The sequence below is a fragment of the Vipera berus genome (genome assembly GCF_964194415.1).
Source record: "Vipera berus genome assembly, chromosome: W".
NCBI classification, from domain to species: Eukaryota; Metazoa; Chordata; class Lepidosauria; order Squamata; family Viperidae; genus Vipera; species Vipera berus.
In genome coordinates, this window is record NC_138210.1 from 56,179,455 (window position 1) to 56,196,674 (window position 17,220).

At 49.0% G+C, this 17,220-nt stretch overlaps 1 protein-coding gene across 1 annotated transcript; it reads right to left on the reverse strand.

The window, feature by feature from the left end:
• Positions 1–8,608: 8,608 nt before the first annotated feature.
• Positions 8,609–16,926, reverse strand: LOC308676683 (large ribosomal subunit protein uL13-like). The gene is made up of 8 exons (XM_081342672.1): positions 16,828–16,926; positions 14,809–14,881; positions 13,877–13,942; positions 11,537–11,638; positions 10,656–10,741; positions 10,383–10,442; positions 9,168–9,290; positions 8,609–8,741 (listed from the first exon to the last, which is right to left on the reverse strand). The coding sequence occupies exons 1-8, from the start codon at positions 16,840–16,842 to the stop codon at positions 8,655–8,657; spliced, it is 612 nt and encodes a 203-aa protein (XP_081198798.1). The 5' UTR covers positions 16,843–16,926; the 3' UTR covers positions 8,609–8,654.
• Positions 16,927–17,220: the final 294 nt, after the last annotated feature.

Consider the following 17,220-nt stretch of genomic DNA (forward strand, 5'->3'; position numbering starts at 1 on the left):
TTCCTTCAGGCGCTTTGGAGAATAGCTTGACTCCCTCTTCTTTGTGGCAGCCCCTGAGATATTGGAACACTGCTATCACGTCCCCCCTCGTCCTTCTCTTCATTAAACTAGGTAAAGGTAAAGCTTCCCCTGCACATGTGTGCTAGCCGTTTCCAACTCTAGGGGCCGGTGCTCATCTCCGTTTCAAAGCCGAAAAGCCAGCGCTTGTCCGAGGACGTCTCCGTGGTCATGTGGCCGGCATGACTAGACGCCAAAGGCGCACGGAACGCTGTTACCTTCCCACCATAGTGGTCCCTATTTTTCTACTTGCATTTTTACTTGCTTTCAAACTGCTAGGTTGGCAGAAGCTGGGACGAGTAACAGGCGCTCACTCTGTTATGCGGCACTCGGGATTCGACCCGCCAAACTGCCAACCTTCTGATCGACAAGCTCAGCGTCCTAACCCAGCGTCCCTTTATTAAACTAGACATACACAATTCCAGCAACTGTTCCTTACGTTTTAGCCTCCAGTCCCCTAATCATCAGTAAAGATGGTGTATACATACAGATGTACGTAAAATACATCTTCCTTCAAATTTGGGTGCATGGTATTTATGTGCAATTGGTTCACACACACTCTCCGTCGATATCTTGCAACATCTCCTTTAGCACAAGTAACAGTTTCCAAGGGTTTCTTGTAATCAGCTAATATATTTTTGTTAATTTTCCCTACTCTATCTGGCAGAAATCTAATTTGAAAACTTCCTCGCATTCCAGAGATTTTCAATAAGTTTAGAGACTGTGAAGGACAGTTCAACACTTTTACTGTTCAAGTACAGATAGTCCTTGACTTATGACCACAACTGGGCCCAAAATTTCTGTTACTAGGCTAGACATGTTAAGTGAGTTTTGCTCCACTTCACGACCTTTCTTGCCGGAGTTGTTAAGCGAATCACTGCAACTGTTAAGTTAGTAACACGATTGCTAAGTGACTGTGGCATCCCCATTGATTTTCCTTGTCGGGTCGACCACAGGATACTGAAACTTGTCTTAAAGACGAGTCAGCTGCCAAACATCTGAGTTTTGATCACATAATCATGGGGATTCTGCAATGATTGTTCAGTGTGAAAAATAGTCATTAGTAAAGTGCCGTCGTAACTTCGACCATTAAAAGAACACCTGTCAAAGGCTACCTGTACTTGCCACCCAGAGTAGCCCCACAGTGAGATGGTGGCAAATAAACTTAACAAATAACTTTATGACTGACAGCGATTTGGCAAAATATTCATCTTCACCTTCAATTGCTGAATATACGCCATAAAGTGGTTATCTGCTTCTCTTCACCAAAACCTATTATTTGAGCAGGGGACCTCAATTTTCTTTCTGTATTCCCACTTTCCCCATTTGAAGTACTTTTCTGTCCACCGCTGCCCGTAACCTTTGACGGCAATCCTGATCGTTTGGCCCTGTTCCTCGGACAAGCCATCCATCATCTAGACCAGTACGGTCCTTTGTATACATCCCAGTGGGCGATGGTGATGGCTGTCACTACGGCATTACAAGGGGAGGCCGCAGCTTGGGTGGCGAACCTCTATGGTGACCGTGCCCGTGAGCTGGGGGACGTCGGCCTTTTCCTCGAAGCCCTGCGCATTCGATTCGAGGACGTGACACGCACGCACCGGGCGGAGGCTGAGATTATAGGCCTGCGACAGAACGGCCGTCCAGCTACGGCATACGTGCAGGACTTTCGAGGAGTGGCCGGCAGGCTCAGTTCATGGCCGGAGAGGATGCTAGTCCACCATTTCCGGGCCGGGTTGGACGACTATCTCCTACGGGCTTGTATCGTCCGCGGAATCCCTCCTAGGCTTCAAGAGTGGCTGCGGGTCGCGGTCGAGCTGGACGTGGCCTTACGGGTTTGTCAACGCCGTGTGCGGGCCACAGGAGACTCCCGTCAGGTCCCGCCGAGGTCGCAGGGCCAGGTGCAGAAGCCGTCGCCACCGTCGCTGGGTCCCGCCGTTCAACCACCACGGTCCGCTCTGCGTTGCTTCCGGTGCGATCAGCCAGGGCACCGCGTGGCCGCCTGCCCTATACCCGCATCCCGGGTGGTTGCAGCAGCAACCCCAGCAAGGGGCGCAACCCCTGGGCGCTTTGCAGAGCGTTCCCGGGCTTCTCGGCAGGCTGTGGAGTCCACACCAGGGGGAAGCGGCCAGACGGAGGAGGACAGTGTCATCGATGTGAACGTGGAGTTTTACGAGCATGGTGATAGGCCAGAGGAGGACCCCATGGTAAGTGCTCCGGTTAGCCCGTTTTCAGTCCCGGTTACGTTAACAAACCCCACCACGGGGGAGGTGATGGGGTTTAGGGCTTTAATCGACTCTGGTAGCACGAGGTGTCTCATTAGCCGGAAAGTGGTAGCCAAACTGGGTGTCGGGGTGATACGGCTAAGGAATCCGATACGGTTTCAGCAGGTGGATGGGTCTCTTCTGGGGGGGGTGCCCATCACCCACGTCACAGGACTCATACGGTTGGATATGGGGGAGCACTGGGAACGGTTGCGGTTCATCGTGGTGCCCTCCATGACAGAGGAGGTGATCCTGGGACTAACGTGGCTGGACAGGTGGGGCCCGACCATCTGGTGGGAGGGGGGTTGTCGACACCTGCACCTAGGGATTGGGCCACAGCCCCCTGATCATGAGCGGCCGAGCACGCCTGACCCGCCAGGGAGGCCGGAGGAGAGTTGCAGGGCTGGGGCAGAGGTACAAGTGCCACCAGAATACACCGAATTCCTCGAGGTTTTCAGTGAGCAAGAATGCGATCTCCTGCCTCCCCATCGACCGACGGACTGCGCGATCGAGCTGGAGCCGGGGGGTCAAACTTCCTAAGCCCCGGATGTACGCCATGACCCCGCGGGAGATGTCGGAACTCCGGAGTTACATTGACAAGAACCTTGCACGGGGATTCATACAACCTGCTCGTTCGCGGATGGCAGCACCAGTTCTCTTTAGGGAGAAAAAAGACGGGGGGCTGCGTCTTTGTGTGGACTACCGGGGGGTCAACGCAGTGTGTGTTGAACATTTGTATCCACTGCCCTTGATGAAGGACATGTTGTCCCATCTGGCTAAGGGGAGGGTGTTTACCCGGTTGGACTTACGCGAAGCCTATTATCGGGTGCGTATCAAGAGAGGAGACGAGTGGAAAACGGCGTTTAACTGCCCACTGGGCAGCTACCAATTTCGCGTGATGCCATTCGGACTCCAGGGGGCCCCCGCCGTGTTCATGCAACTAATCAATCAAGTTCTGCATGAACACCTGTATAGGGGGGTGCTCGTGTACCTTGACGACATCCTGATTTATACGGAGACAATGGCCCAGCACGTTGCCCTCGTGCGGCAGGTTCTGCGAAAACTCCTTGACGCACGACTATATGTGAAATTGTCAAAATGTGAGTTCCACGCTTCTCGTCTAGATTACTTGGGCTATCGGGTCTCGGCGGCTGGGATTGCGATGGACCCAAAGAAGGTGGAGGCCATACTGCAGTGGCAGGCCCCAGGGACCAGACGACAGCTACAGAGTTTCCTGGGGTTTGCCAATTTTTACCGCCAATTTATACCATCATTTGCTGCAGTAGCTCTGCCACTAACAGACCTACTGAAAACCAAGAAGTTAGCGGTGAAACCACGACCGGGGTTGCGTCTAGCGTGGACCATAGAGTGTCAACGGGCCTTCGAGACTCTGAAAGGTTTGTTCACCCGAGAACCCATACTTTTGCATCCCGACCCGGCGGCGCCATACGTCGTGCAAGCAGATGCTAGCGACGTGGCAGTCGGAGCTGTCCTTTTGCAACGCAACAGTAAAGGTGCATTGCAACCGTGCGCTTACGCGTCAAAAAAGCTATCAGCCACCGAACGCGCCTGGGCTATCTGGGAAAAGGAGGCCTACGCCGTTCGGTGGGCGTTGGAGACGTGGCGGCACCTCCTGGAAGGGGCAGAGAAGCCCTTCGAAGTGTGGACAGACCACAGGAACTTAGAAGCCCTACAATCCCCACGTAAGTTGGCTCCTAAACACGTACGGTGGGCCCTGTATTTCAGGCGGTTCAGGTTTACCCTGAAATACGTTCCAGGGGGGAAGAATTTCCTGGCGGATGCCCTCTCACGGCTTCCGCAGTATGACAACCAGCGGGAGGAGGTGGTACTGGCTCTTATCCCTCCTCTCGGCCCAGAGGTGGTGCGGGCTGTACAGAGCAAGGTTGTGGATGACCTTGTACAGCGGCTGAAAGAGGCTCTTGTGGGGGACAGCTGGTTGCAGCAGCACCCGCGGCTCCTAACTCGACGGGACGGCTTGGCATGGTACGGGAGTAAGATGTACGTGCCGCAGACCATGCGTGAGACTGTACTTTACAGGTGTCATGATGCCAAGCAGGCCGGACACCTCGGGTTCCTAAAAACCCTGCACCTTGCCAGGCGTCAGTTCTGGTGGCCCGGGATGAGGCGGCAGGTCAAGGATTATGTTCGGCGCTGCCACACGTGTGCTATGGCCAAACCCCAGCCCGGGAAACCAGCAGGGCTTTTACAGACAGTGGCGGACCCTAGCCGACCATGGCAGGACATCGGGATGGATTTCATCGTGGACCTGCCAGAGAGCCGGGGGTACACTGTTATCTGGACCGTGGTTGACCTGTTTTCCAAACAGGCCCATTTTGTCCCGTTGAAGGGCTTGCCTTCGGCCCGGCGTCTGGCCTGGCTGTTTATAACCCACGTGTACCGTTTACACGGGGCGCCTAGACGCATTATCTCGGACCGGGGAGTGCAGTTTACCGCCAGGTTTTGGCGTGAGTTCCTCCGGTTTATCGGGTCGTCCCAGGGATTAAGCTCGGGGTACCATCCCTGCACGAACGGTGCTGCTGAACGGGCCAACGCCGCAGTGGAGCAATATCTACGCAGCTACGTCTCGTACCAGCAGGTGGATTGGGCCGACCTACTGGCGTTTGCAGAAATCGCCCACAACAATGCTGTGCACAGTAGCACTGGCCTCCCACCGTACACAGTGGTGTCCGGCTACGATTTCCCTCCCGTTCCCGAGTGCGACCAGGGATCGCCCTCCCCCTGTCAACCCCAGGAGTGGATGCTGCAAATCAGGAAGGCATGGGCAGCAACCAAGGAGGCACTGAACAAGCAAGCCAGCATCGTAAAGGCCCAAGCAGACAAGAAGCGCCAACCGTTCTACACCCCAGGGGTTGGGGATTGGGTGTACTTGTCCACAAAATATTTGCGGCTGCAAATACCTAGCAAGAAGCTGGGCCCTAAGTACATAGGCCCCTTCCAGGTCACCCACATCATCAACCCGGTCACGGTGCACCTCCGGCTGCCTAGGTTCCTGGGCAGGGTGCATCCCGTGTTCCACGGGAGCTTGCTAAAACCAGCCCCCGTTCCTGTCCGGGGGGAGTCAGTAGGCCCGGGGCCTGTAGGTGATGGACAATATGAAATACAGGTTCTAGATTCCAGGTGTTGTGACTCAGGGCCAGCCTGTGGGTCCGACAGCCGGCTCTGATGTATCGGATGACTCTGAGGGGGAGGAGGGAAACGAACCGGCTGATGATGGTTTGGAGGAGGGAAACGAACCGGCTGATGATGGTTTGGAGGCTTTGCAGAGTCCTCAGCCGGGGACCTCTTCTCAGCTGCGTGAGCCCGAGAGTGCGGAGGAAGATGACCCACAGCTGGCCCTGTTCAAGGACGCCCGACGCAGGAGGCAGTCAAGCAGGAACAAACAAAGAAAGGCTGCAGGACTCCTCGGGAGGAGGCACAAGGAGACCACGCCCTGAGCTCTCTATAAAAGGAGTGTTTGGGGAGGGGCTGGTTGCTGAAAGCAACTTTTCCGCTTGAGAAGACAAGCTCTAGTGTTTTTGTTAACTGCGTAATTAAATCTTGGCAGAAGCCTTTTGGCCTTGGACGCTTTCCAGTCTCTTCTTTTTGAATAGGGGTTGCGAGAAGAGGGCTGGTTCAGAACACCAGGGTGCGGAGAGGGCGGCTGCAATACCTAGTGCTTTGGAAGGGTTATCCGGCTACCGAGGCATCCTGGGTGGCGGAATCGAATGTCCAGGCCCCTAGGTTAGTTAAGGCGTTTCACCAGAAGCATCCTGGTAAGCCCTCGGGAGGGAGTCGGAGGGAAACTACTGCTCTCCTTGGTGCATGTATGACTTCTGTGACTTGCCTTCCAGGAGGAGCCGTGGTAGGAGGGGCCGACTGTCAAGCCCCTCGGGCTCGACACTCGCACGGGATACAGGGGAGCACCTGGAGAGGGATTCAGCCGCAACCGCGCCCAACAGCTGCACGGCGGCCGAAAACGACCCCGGGCGTCCATGCCGAGACCGCTCCTGCCCGAACAGCTGACTGGCGGCCGGAAACGAGTCCCGGCAATCACAGAGGAGCTGCGCCAGCCCGAGCAGCTGTGCAGCGGTCTGAAGCGGGTCCTGGTAGCCACGGGGAAGCCGCGCCAGCCCGATCAGCTGTGCGGCGGGCTGAAGTGGGTCCCGGCAGCCAAGGAGAAGCCGCGCAAGCTCGATCAACTGTGCGGCGGCCTGCAGCGGGTCCCGGCAATCACGGAGGAGCCGCGCCAGCCCAGTCAGTGGAGCAGCGGCAAGAGGCGGACCCCGGCCATCGCACAGGAGCCGCGCCTGGCCGGTCAGCTGCGCGGCGGGCAGCGGCCACAACAAAGCGGTCGGAAACAAGACCTACGGGATCTACGGACGTTTCAGCCGTTTGCGTGCCGGTGGAGCTGCAGGGCGCTCTACAGCTGCGATCGGACGATGGGGCTTGCCAGGGGGCTGCGGGTGTGGCACAGAATACCGAGTTGGTGGAGGGGAGCACAATAGGGACTTTAGAGTACGGGGGAGGGGGATGCTGGACTTACACCTTCCTTCGCGCTGTATGGACCTCGGCGTCAGGGGAAGAAGCAGGGCGTGGGGCGACAGGATAGGGGGTGGGGTTTTTACGCAGTTCAGGCGGATGCTGGTCTGCGTGGGGAAGGGGTGGGGCTAACAGGTGGGGCTGTTGATCAATTATTGGCAACGTTTAAAAAGAAGCGTTGGGACGAGTGGCTCCCAACGCTGACTTTGCAATTGCTTGGATATCCTGCTAGTAAAGGTACTCTCGCAGTCAACCGTACTACGTCGTCGTTTTTGCTTGCTTGCGTTTCCCGGCGTAGACGAGGATTTGACAAATGGGTCAGGTAGACAGCATAGTGCCTGTACTGTTCCAGCCTACGACTGGCCCTGTTTGTGTGTCAGGGACAACCCCTTTGTCCTTTTTACAGTCAATAGGCTGGAAAAACCCAACCCAAATTTACTTACAGTTCAAACAAAAAAGCAACAGAATATTTCCTTCAATAAATGAATCAAAATATCAAACAAGAGTTAATCAGAAGTATCAAGAACAGACCAGGATTCCCTTAGAATGTCTCCAAACGGTTACCTTCAGCAACCAGCCCCTCCCACACCTTCCCCTTTTATTATCCGTCCCAAGGCATGGCTTCTCAGTACCTTCTCCTCCTCTCACTGAGTTGCCTCATTGATTTTCTCTGCTCTGCTCTGCTGGATTACCTTCTGCTTCTAACGTCTCTGAACAGATTCAGCTATGAATCTTCTGAGTCCGACACCTCGTACTCACACAGCTGAGCCTCATGAGGAACATGACTAGAGGGGCCAGGCTGAGAGTCCTGCAGTGCATCAGAGCCTCCCTTTGACACCAAAGGGTCTCCAAACCCCTCCTCCTCCTCTTCCGATTCATCGGACTCAGCTGCTGGGAGCACAGGCTGACATTGAATCACAACAGTGCCCCCAATGCATTCGGCGAGAAGGAAAGCCAGATGAAGCTTCCACCGAGCTGCCTAAATCAATAACTAAGAAGTAGCAAATACTGCTGCTAGCAACAGACAGTTTGAACGGATGACTAACTGTTAGTTATTCAACTAGCAAAACTCATTTGGAGGCCTTGCTTCTGTGATCCAGCTGTGCGCCCACAATGAGCGCACTATCAGCATTCAATCTTGTACTTTGCAAAATAATTTTAATTTTACTCGTGAGTTGCTCAGAACAGGCGCCCATAACTGTTTACTTCCTTGAAAATAAATCTAAAAAAAATCTACCTCTCAGGAAATGAAGTACAGGTATTCTTCAACTTACAACAGTGACCATTCAAAGTTACAACGGCACTGGAAAAAGTGGTTTATGACCATTTTTCATACTCATGACCATTGCAGTGTCCCCGTGGTCATGTGATCAAAATTCAGACACTTGGCAACTGACTCATATTTATGACGGTTGCGGTGTCCTGGGCTCAGGCGATCCCCTTTTATGACCTTCTGACAAGCAAAGTGAATGGGGAAACCAGATTCACTTAACGTGTTATTAACACCTGCAGTGATTCACTTAACAAACCGTGGCAAGAAAAGTCGTGAAATGGAACAAAGCTTACTCAACAAATGTCTCATTTAGCAACTGAAATTTTGGGCTCAGTTGTGGTCATAAGTCAAAGACTACCTGTATTCATTCCCATCGACTGGAGCCGTTGCTAAGAGGGAAAAGTACCTGAAATATTCCTTCGAAGAAGAATAAAACTTAAAACAACACCACAAGTCTGTAAATTGTATTCTTTATTGTGAACTGAACCCTAGGCCTTCATTTAAATCAAGATACCATATTGCTTCAGGACATCTGTGTATTTAGCAATTTTGCTCTCCACATTTTTCTCTGCTTGCTTTCGGAGTTTCTAAAAAGGAGAAAGAAAAAGAAGAGGAACTCAGTACAACAAAAAGGTATTAACAGGCAGGTAAGCGTTAGAATAGAAGAAATCCAATGTTGGGAAATTACACAACCTGCTTAGACAAACTATCAGGGAATCAGTCACAGAATAATTTTTTCAGATTCACCTTATAATTTCTTCTTCACCACCTACTGGACAATTAGTAGTTTCTCTTGGTGGAGAATCTAAAGTTATTGTTCTTCCCCATCATTTTTAATTTACTTTAATTTTTAATTTACTTCCAAGCATAAGCATTTCTCCACTCAGCCTTTGACATGCAAGATTTGGGGCGGGGGGGGGGGGGGGGGGGAGAGAAAAAGACAGCCATCTCCCTGCTAAGTCTAGTCTAGACAGAACACCCGTGACTACAATTATAACCTAAGGTTAACTCACCATAAGCTGTTTCTTCTTTGTGTAATGAACCTTGGCCTTCTCTTTGCGCTTCTCTTCCAGGGTGGCTGTGATGGCCTGGTACTTCCACCCAACCTCATGGGCAAGGCGGCCCAAAAAAGCAAACTGTGTGGAAGAAAAACGCAGCGCTTTTGTGACCAGTCTTGGCGCTGCACCAATTTTTACACCTTCTACTCTTGCTCAGTAAATTTCGTTTTCTCAAGATTCTTATTAATGCTATTCCTAGTACTCCACACCTACCCAAACCAGACAGACAACTCAGCCTTTAGCTTAGCCCTGTCCTTCCTTTAGCAGAGTCCTTCCCAACCCGTCTTCCACCTCTGCGGGATCTTAACGGACTGCCCCTCTAAACTACCATGGCTACCTCAGCAGAATCAGAACTCTTGTTCTCCATCACTCAGAGGACCCCCCTACCCTACCCCCAAATCTCACAGAATGTTTTGCAAAAGGCAGGTCTCAGATGGTAGTGCATGAAACGTCGTCTCATGGTCTTGAAACTCGAACTATGGTGGAATGTCATCATCACAGACCGGTTTAAATCAGTACACTTAAGAAATGGAGCAGATGTATTATCCCCCAGCCAGCTAGTAAGGCCAAGATTCCCAATCATCAAAAATCTAAGAGTGATGCTGTAGGAGAAAATACCATACTATACTATACCCCTACTACTGTTAAGAGCCATGGTGGTGAAGTGGCCAGAACGAAGTATTGCAGGCTGACTCTGCCCACAGTCAGGAGTTCGATAGTGACTGGCTCAAGTTTGACTCAGCCTTCCATCCGTCCCAAGTCAGTAAAGTGAGGACCCACATTGTTGGGGGGGCAGGGGGGCGTGCGGCAATATGCTGACCTTTATAAACCACCAAGACAGTGCTGCAAAGCACTATGCAGCGGTGTATAAGAGCTACTATTACTACATTTTCAGACGGAAATCGTTATCTGGATGGACATCCAGTAATGTCAGCCTTCTTGCTTGCTATCATCTACGCAACTGTGGGGGTCTCCCAGGCCTCAGATGGCCTCTTCTTAGCTCAATTCTTTTAGCCAGAGAAACGGAGCTTCTGAAAACATATTTGCACGCTTAAAAAATAGGAAGCTAGGGGTCCTCCTTAATTTAGAATTTTAGTGGCAACAGACTGTCAAACAAAGAAATCACACACTAAATCCCTCCTGTCAATTCTTAACAATAACAAACATTACCTTACGTGTGGGTTTGAGGCGGACCACTTTCAGAGCAGCAGGCACCACCATTCTCTTCCGCTGCAGGATAAAAGATGCCCTGTTAGCGATACTTGCACAACGAAAGCACCTCTGAGCACCGGTACGGATGCTCAGATCTGCCTCAGTGTTAGGTATTTTTTCTTTTTCTCACATCTCAAGTCAAACAATGTAGGTAAAAAAAGAACATCATTGACAGAACAGGAAGCCAAGGAGTCGAAGATCATTTCTCCTGCACATCAGAAAGGAAATTACCTTATCATAAGGTGGAGGGATGCCATCGAAAACCTTCAGCCTCTCTAAGGCAGCCTGACCACGTTTGGTTTTGTGAGGGAGCATTCCTAGTGGAGGGGAAAAAAAAAAGATGGGAAAAGCACAGTTAGCAGAGAGACCCCAAGGAAAAGCGTCAGATCTCTTTGAAACAACATCTGCAATGCCGAGCAGAATGAAGGACCAAAATGAGCTCACTGAGCAAACATAAGCGAAAGTAACCTGGATTAAAAATAACTTTAAAGGTAAAGGTTCCCCCGCACATGCGTGCTAGTCGTTTCTGACTCTAGGGGCCGGTGCTCATCTCCGTTTCAAAGCCGAAGAGCCAGCGCTTGTCCGAGGACGTCTCTGTGGTCATGTGGCCGGCATGACTAGACGCCAAAGGCGCACGGAACGCTGTTACCTTCCCACCGTAGTGGTCCCTATTTTTCTACTTGCATTTTTACGTGCTTTCGAACTGCTAGGTTGGCAGAAGCTGGGACGAGTAACAGGTGCTCATTCTGTTACGCAGCACTCAGGATTCGACCCGCCAAACTGCCGACCATCTGATCTAACCCACTGAGCCACCGCGTCCCTTATAACTTTGCCCCATCCCAAATTCAACAGTCTTTGCTAATCAGATCCTTCAAGGTGTTTTGAACTACATCTGTTTTAACTGCCAGACCACAGGGACGTTGATCACAATCTGGAGAGAGCGGGTTAAGGGATGCCAACCTCGCTCAAGATGCACACACACAAAAGGCGCATGCGGACAGCCACTGAGTCGCGAGTACGACACATTCCGCAAATGTGCGCAGATGTTTTGAAAAAGTAACTTATTCTTTGCAAGGGATTACTTCCATTTTCAAGGAGAAAGCCACACTCACCTCGAACTGTTCTCCAGAAAATTCGACTGGGAGTACGGAAGTGGTATGGGCCACGGGACGGGTTGGTGTTCATCCGCTTGCGGAGGAAAGCAAGGTATTTCACTGTGAGGAGAGAGAGAGAGAGAGAGAGAGAGAGAGAGAGAGAGAGAGAGAGAGAGAGAGAGAGAGAGAGAGAGAGAGAGAGAGAGGCTTAGACTAGATCAGAAAGATCAGTGTGAGCTGAACCCCCATAGATGATACAGCTCATTCATGTGCTTAGCGTCTTGGTTCCGATTAATGAGATAGTTCCTAAATGGAGGAACCAAATCCCCACACTTACAAACAAAATCATTTACTGCAATTATGAAGAGCTACCTTTGGAATGCAGGAGCCTCCCAGCCACAAGAAAGCTTTCAGTTTCTTGTGCAAACGATAAGAGGTATGGACTCTGGAATCCCTGACTTACCCTTAGACACTTTATTATTAAACTTTTTAATATAGTAACAGGTGCACTCGGGCAACTCCTTTGCAAGCTGCTTTGTTGTTGTTGTTAACTGCGAAGTCGTGTCCGACCCATCGCGACCCCATGGACAACGTTCCTCCAGGCCTTCCTGTCCTCTGCCATCTTCTGGAGTCCATTTAAGCTCACGCCTACTGCTTCAGTGACTCCATCCAGCCACCTCATTCTCTGTCATCCCCTTCTTCTCTTGCCCTCAATCTTTCCTAGCAAGCTGCACTGGTTTCCAATTGGCCTCCAGGTAGAATTCAAGATGTTGGTCGGCAATGAAAAAGCCTTCCCTGGCACAGAGCTACCCGTGGGACAGCTCTCTCTCTCTCTCCAGTTACATCCGCTCATCTTCTTAGATATAGAGCAGCAGGAATGCCCCAGGTCCCCTTGTTAAAAACCGTTATCATTTTGTGAGACCTCAGAAATGTACCTCTCCTGTCGCTGCAGCTGGACTGTGGATTTGAAGCCCTCTTCCCCTAACCTCTGCATGGACCAAGCCTGTTGCCATCTAGGGAAGCCCTTTTAAAACATGGCTCTTTCACTACTAGGACTTTCCTAGATGGCAACAGGCTTGATCCATGCAGAGGTTAAGGGGAAGAGGGGTTCAAACCCTACAGTCCAGCTGCAGCGACAGGAGAGGTACATTTCTGAGGGATTGCTTCTGATGGGATTGTTTATATGAATGGAATAAATGAATAAGTTATCCGTACATTGTGCTTCTCGTCCCAAGCAACCGGGTGCCACAGTGCCTTAAATTCAACATGGCAAAATGAAGGGAAGGGATGCCGGCAGTTCTCTTGACTCCTTCAGAGCCTATGCATATCGTACGGATAGTTACAGAGCAAAGAAGGCTGTGAAAGAATAGGCTGGTGGTCTCAGATGGTAGTGCATGTAGAATTGTCTCATGGCCATGACACTCAAATTAAAGGTGGTTAAGGCATCATCACCGACCGTTTCTCAGCCACCATTGTTGGTATTCATCATACCGCATTCTCACTCTGTGCCACCCATTCTTATTTAGTCTTTTCTTTTGTGCAGAGTGGGGAAATGGTTATTTAAAAGCATCCAAATCTTGATGCAATGTACATATGCCAAAGTAACACGTCAAAGCTCCCAAAGGTTGGAAGAGCAGCCTCCAGTTTTTCTCAAGCTTCTCTGCAGTGAAACGACATTAAGAAAGTACCAACCTAGCCAGCTTATGCAGCTCAACAGTGCAAAATGTTTAGACTTCTACCACAAAGATGACCTACTGGCACAATTCTTCCACATGCTGCCCCCTAGCTGTGTTGCCAAGTATTAATTAAAATGGAAGGAAGGCTCCCTATGCCAGGGGTAAGCAACCTCGGCTCTTTTATGACTCATGGACTTCAACTCCATGCTGGCTCAGGAATTCTGGGAGTTGAAGTCCATGAGTCATAAAAGAGCCGAGGTTGCCTACCCCTGCCCTATGCAATGCTTGCCAATATGATTATACTGCATTTTCTGGGGAAAAAATGACCAATAACAACCTCCCAGAAGCTTATTCATTCCCTTTGTTGATGCTCTTTCTCCCTTGGGGGGGTGGGTCCTCAGGACCTTTAAATATTTAACTCCAAGCATTTGAAACTGCTACCACTAGGTTTCAAGACTGTAGAGTCTTGCCGCTTTTATGCCAAAGTAGAACTAGCTTTAAGGAAAACATGATTGTTCTAGAATCCTGGGTCATTGTTTTAAACATGTGCCTTAAGATTAGGAACTCGCCCTAATTGCCAAAGCTAAGTAATCTACTTTCCTAGTTACTGGGTAGCTTGAAAAAAAAAAGATCTTCCCCAAATTACTTTGACACGACGTTTGGAAGCCTCAGTTTTACTTACACTTGTTTCGGTAGAAGTTGCCAGATATGTTAATCCCTTCACATCGTACAACCACAACTTTGCGCCCTGAAGGAAAAGGAAAAGATCAGAGTATGTCTTCTAACACGAAATACAGATTGGACAATAAAGTTTCAAAGAGCGATGTCTAGCATCTGTTACAAATTGTAAGCTTGTATTCTCAGAAGTCTTACTACTTCACGCTCTCGTTGCTTTTCAATCCACAGATGAATAAATTCATTCACGTAAGGATGGTTGGGAAAATCTAGGTAAGCTTCAGTGAATTTAGCACCAAATTGGGTTGAACAGGCTAATGCTTTGCATAAAAGACATCTCCATAAAATTCCAGGTCTGAAGGGCAAATTGGAAAACTGAAAGGGCACCCTTGGAAGAAAAAAAAAGGACAAATTTCTTCCATACAGCTGTCAAGAAAAGGTATAGACAACTCCACAAAGTTTCCAGGAACTGACCTTGACTTTAAAGGATACTATTAAGTTCCATTAAAACTACCTGGTAGTACAGAAAACTGCATACATTATGACTAGCCAGGGATTTATCAGACCAAAAATCTAAATTAATGCAAAAATGATAAATGTGCTTGAAAATGCAATCTATATTAAGACCAAACACTTTAAGGAAGTAAAATCCTACACAGCCGGAGTAGGCAAAAGAGTATGAACTTTTCTAGATGGAAATTTCTATCAAAATACCAATATTAAGTTTTTAAAAATTATTTTCTTTTAGTTTATGCTCAGAAAAAAAATACAAATAGCCTCAGAATTTGCTTCAATATTTGCAAGATTCAAATATCAAAAAGCATTTCTATATACAGTTAGTAAAGTCCTTGCCTTGCCTCATCCTCGCCAAGATACAATACGCCCTCCATACATTGGGATGAGTGACACAAATTGTCCCACGCACAGATTAAACCTTACCCAGCAACACTTGCTTAGCCACAATGGCTGCGAGGCGACCCAGCAAATGGCCGCGTCCATCAATCACCAATACCTGGAAAAGAGAAGCTTTTAAATGGGGCTTATTGACATATATAAAGGAGTATTTCTAGGATGAAACAAAATGCTCTTCTCAAACCACAATGGTTTAAATAATTTAGCAATTATGAGAAAATCATTGCATAGCTCTAGACATGATAAGGATGAAGAAACAGTTTCCCCAATCCAAAAAGCATCACAGCTTCTACTTAGCAAGGCTAACACCAGCCAGCCAACATTTTTTTTTATTCCCATTTATATCCGGCCCTTCTCCGAAGACTCAGGGCGGCTTACAATCTAAAGCACAAATCAATGTGCTTAGCAATATTATTCCCCTGCTGCACAGCATAGGAATTTGGCTCAGCTTTTCCAAAGCCACAAGAGTACCTTTCACAGCCTTAACCACTCATTTCCTACAAAACTGTTACTAACGTGTTTTTTTTTGCAGTTTTCTCTCATCTATTCCACATTCTTCTCTTTCTCTCTTGTTCACATTACCTTTCCACTAAAGCTATCACAACTGAGCAATTCTGTTATAGTCTCAGGTATGTACAATCGCCCCCTGCTTAGCAGAAAATAAAGCTACAGCTATGCATAAAAAAACCAGCTTTCTGGCATTCAGAACAAGGAACACACTCAGCAGGCATACAATTTTAAGGCTCAATTGAAAATGAAAAACCAAGGGGGGGGGTAGAGGAGGAATAAGTGTTGGAAGTTAAGATCTGCCGCTTTTTAGCAACCTTCTGATCATCATAAAATGTGGATTTTTCTTAATAAAATGAGGGGCCCTCGGTGCTCTCTGCTTGTTTTCTTGCAGACGTCTCATTTACCCTAACTTAGGTAACATCAACGGTGCGAATAAAATCTCCCTTTTCACGGCATGTCCGGATTTCATCGATTTCTTCTTGCTTCGCCCCAGCTCGTGGATTAAACTACAAATGATTTCCTTCTAGCGCTAGAAAGCAGCTTTCCCGGCTTCTAATACCTTTCCTGATGCAGTCAATTAAAACACATCATATTTTTTCTCCCCCCCCCACCCCAAGGCTTTGGCTATGATGCTGGATAAGCTACAGCCCTTGTAAGGCACCAACTTGGTATAAAGGCTGGTGTGGATCATTCTTGGCCAGCTGGCTGATGCGCTTTAGTGCACCATTAACCCGAGTCTCGTCGTCTTCAGAAGCAAACTACACTGTCAACGCTGATCAAGCACCTAAGATTTACCCTTCTTTAAATACCAAATCAGACTTAAGTGGTGGCGGGGAGAGAAACATTTATTTATTTGTGCGTGTGTAAATTATTCAAATTGCTAATACAGAATTTAGGGAGGCTGATATGATCATTTCGAACTTCTTATGTTCTCATCAGTCAGTCATACCCTTTTTATCTTGAGATTGGGCTGATTATATATTATATATATTAGGCAGTTTCTCTATTATCTTTCTTTCTCTATTTATTATTTATTATCTATATATCTATCTATCTTTATTTATTTATTTATTTTAATTCCATTTATATCCCGCCCTTCTCCGAAGACTCAGGGCGGCTTACAAGCTTAGCAGTAGCCTTCATTCTATGTATATCTCTATAGATATATATTTATTTATTTATTTTTTATTTTAATCCCATTTATATCCCGCCCTTCTCCGAAGACTCAGGGCGGCTTACAAGCTTATACACATACATTCATATAGATAGATATATAGATATATAATTTGCCATGAAGGAAAGCCACGCAGAGCGGGAGTCTTAATTCATCCTTAGCCACGCTAACCCCAATCCCTTCCCTCTTTCCCATCCCTCCAGGCCCAGCTCTTCTCCACGTGATCCCGCTCCCTTCTATCCCGACAACCGCCTGGCTCCGGGAAGCCCGACAGCAGATGAAAAGGGACGCCGTTCAAGCCCCGCCGCCCGCCCCGCCAATAAAACAAACCAACAAAAAAAAGGCGCTCAAGCCCCGCGCACCTTCGGCTCCGTCATGGCGGCTCCTCGGCGGCCACAGGGGAAAAGGCTCCGCCTCTTCACATCCACGGGGTTGCCTTTTTCCGGCCGGTTTAAGACATGTTAAGCACCACAGGGGCGGATATGACGTACGGCCTAAGTCAAAGACGACAGAGGAGCGAAGCCGGTACTACCGGTAAAGACAAGCGGCCTTCTTCCGTTCAAGGGTCTGGAAATGGTGTCGCTCTACAATTTTTCCCCCCTTCTCTATGGTGAGCGCCTTCTTTCCTAGGCGGTTTGAAAGTTCCCTTGGCTTAGAAGGTTTTCAGTTCAAAACTTGACAGGAAGTAGTACAGTAATAAGGTAGGGCGCCACAGGACTGACCGGAAGAGAGCTCGAACTCAGGGCGGAAGTAGT

Bases quoted from the DNA above. Each gene is read 5' to 3' on its own strand.
- LOC308676683 (XM_081342672.1), bottom strand. The intron at 13,943-14,808 runs GTAAGGTTTAAT...CTTTTCCTTCAG, and splicing joins GGCTAAGCAAGTGTTGCTGG to GGCGCAAAGTTGTGGTTGTA. The intron at 10,443-10,655 runs GTAATTTCCTTT...TTTATCCTGCAG, and splicing joins TCCCTCCACCTTATGATAAG to CGGAAGAGAATGGTGGTGCC.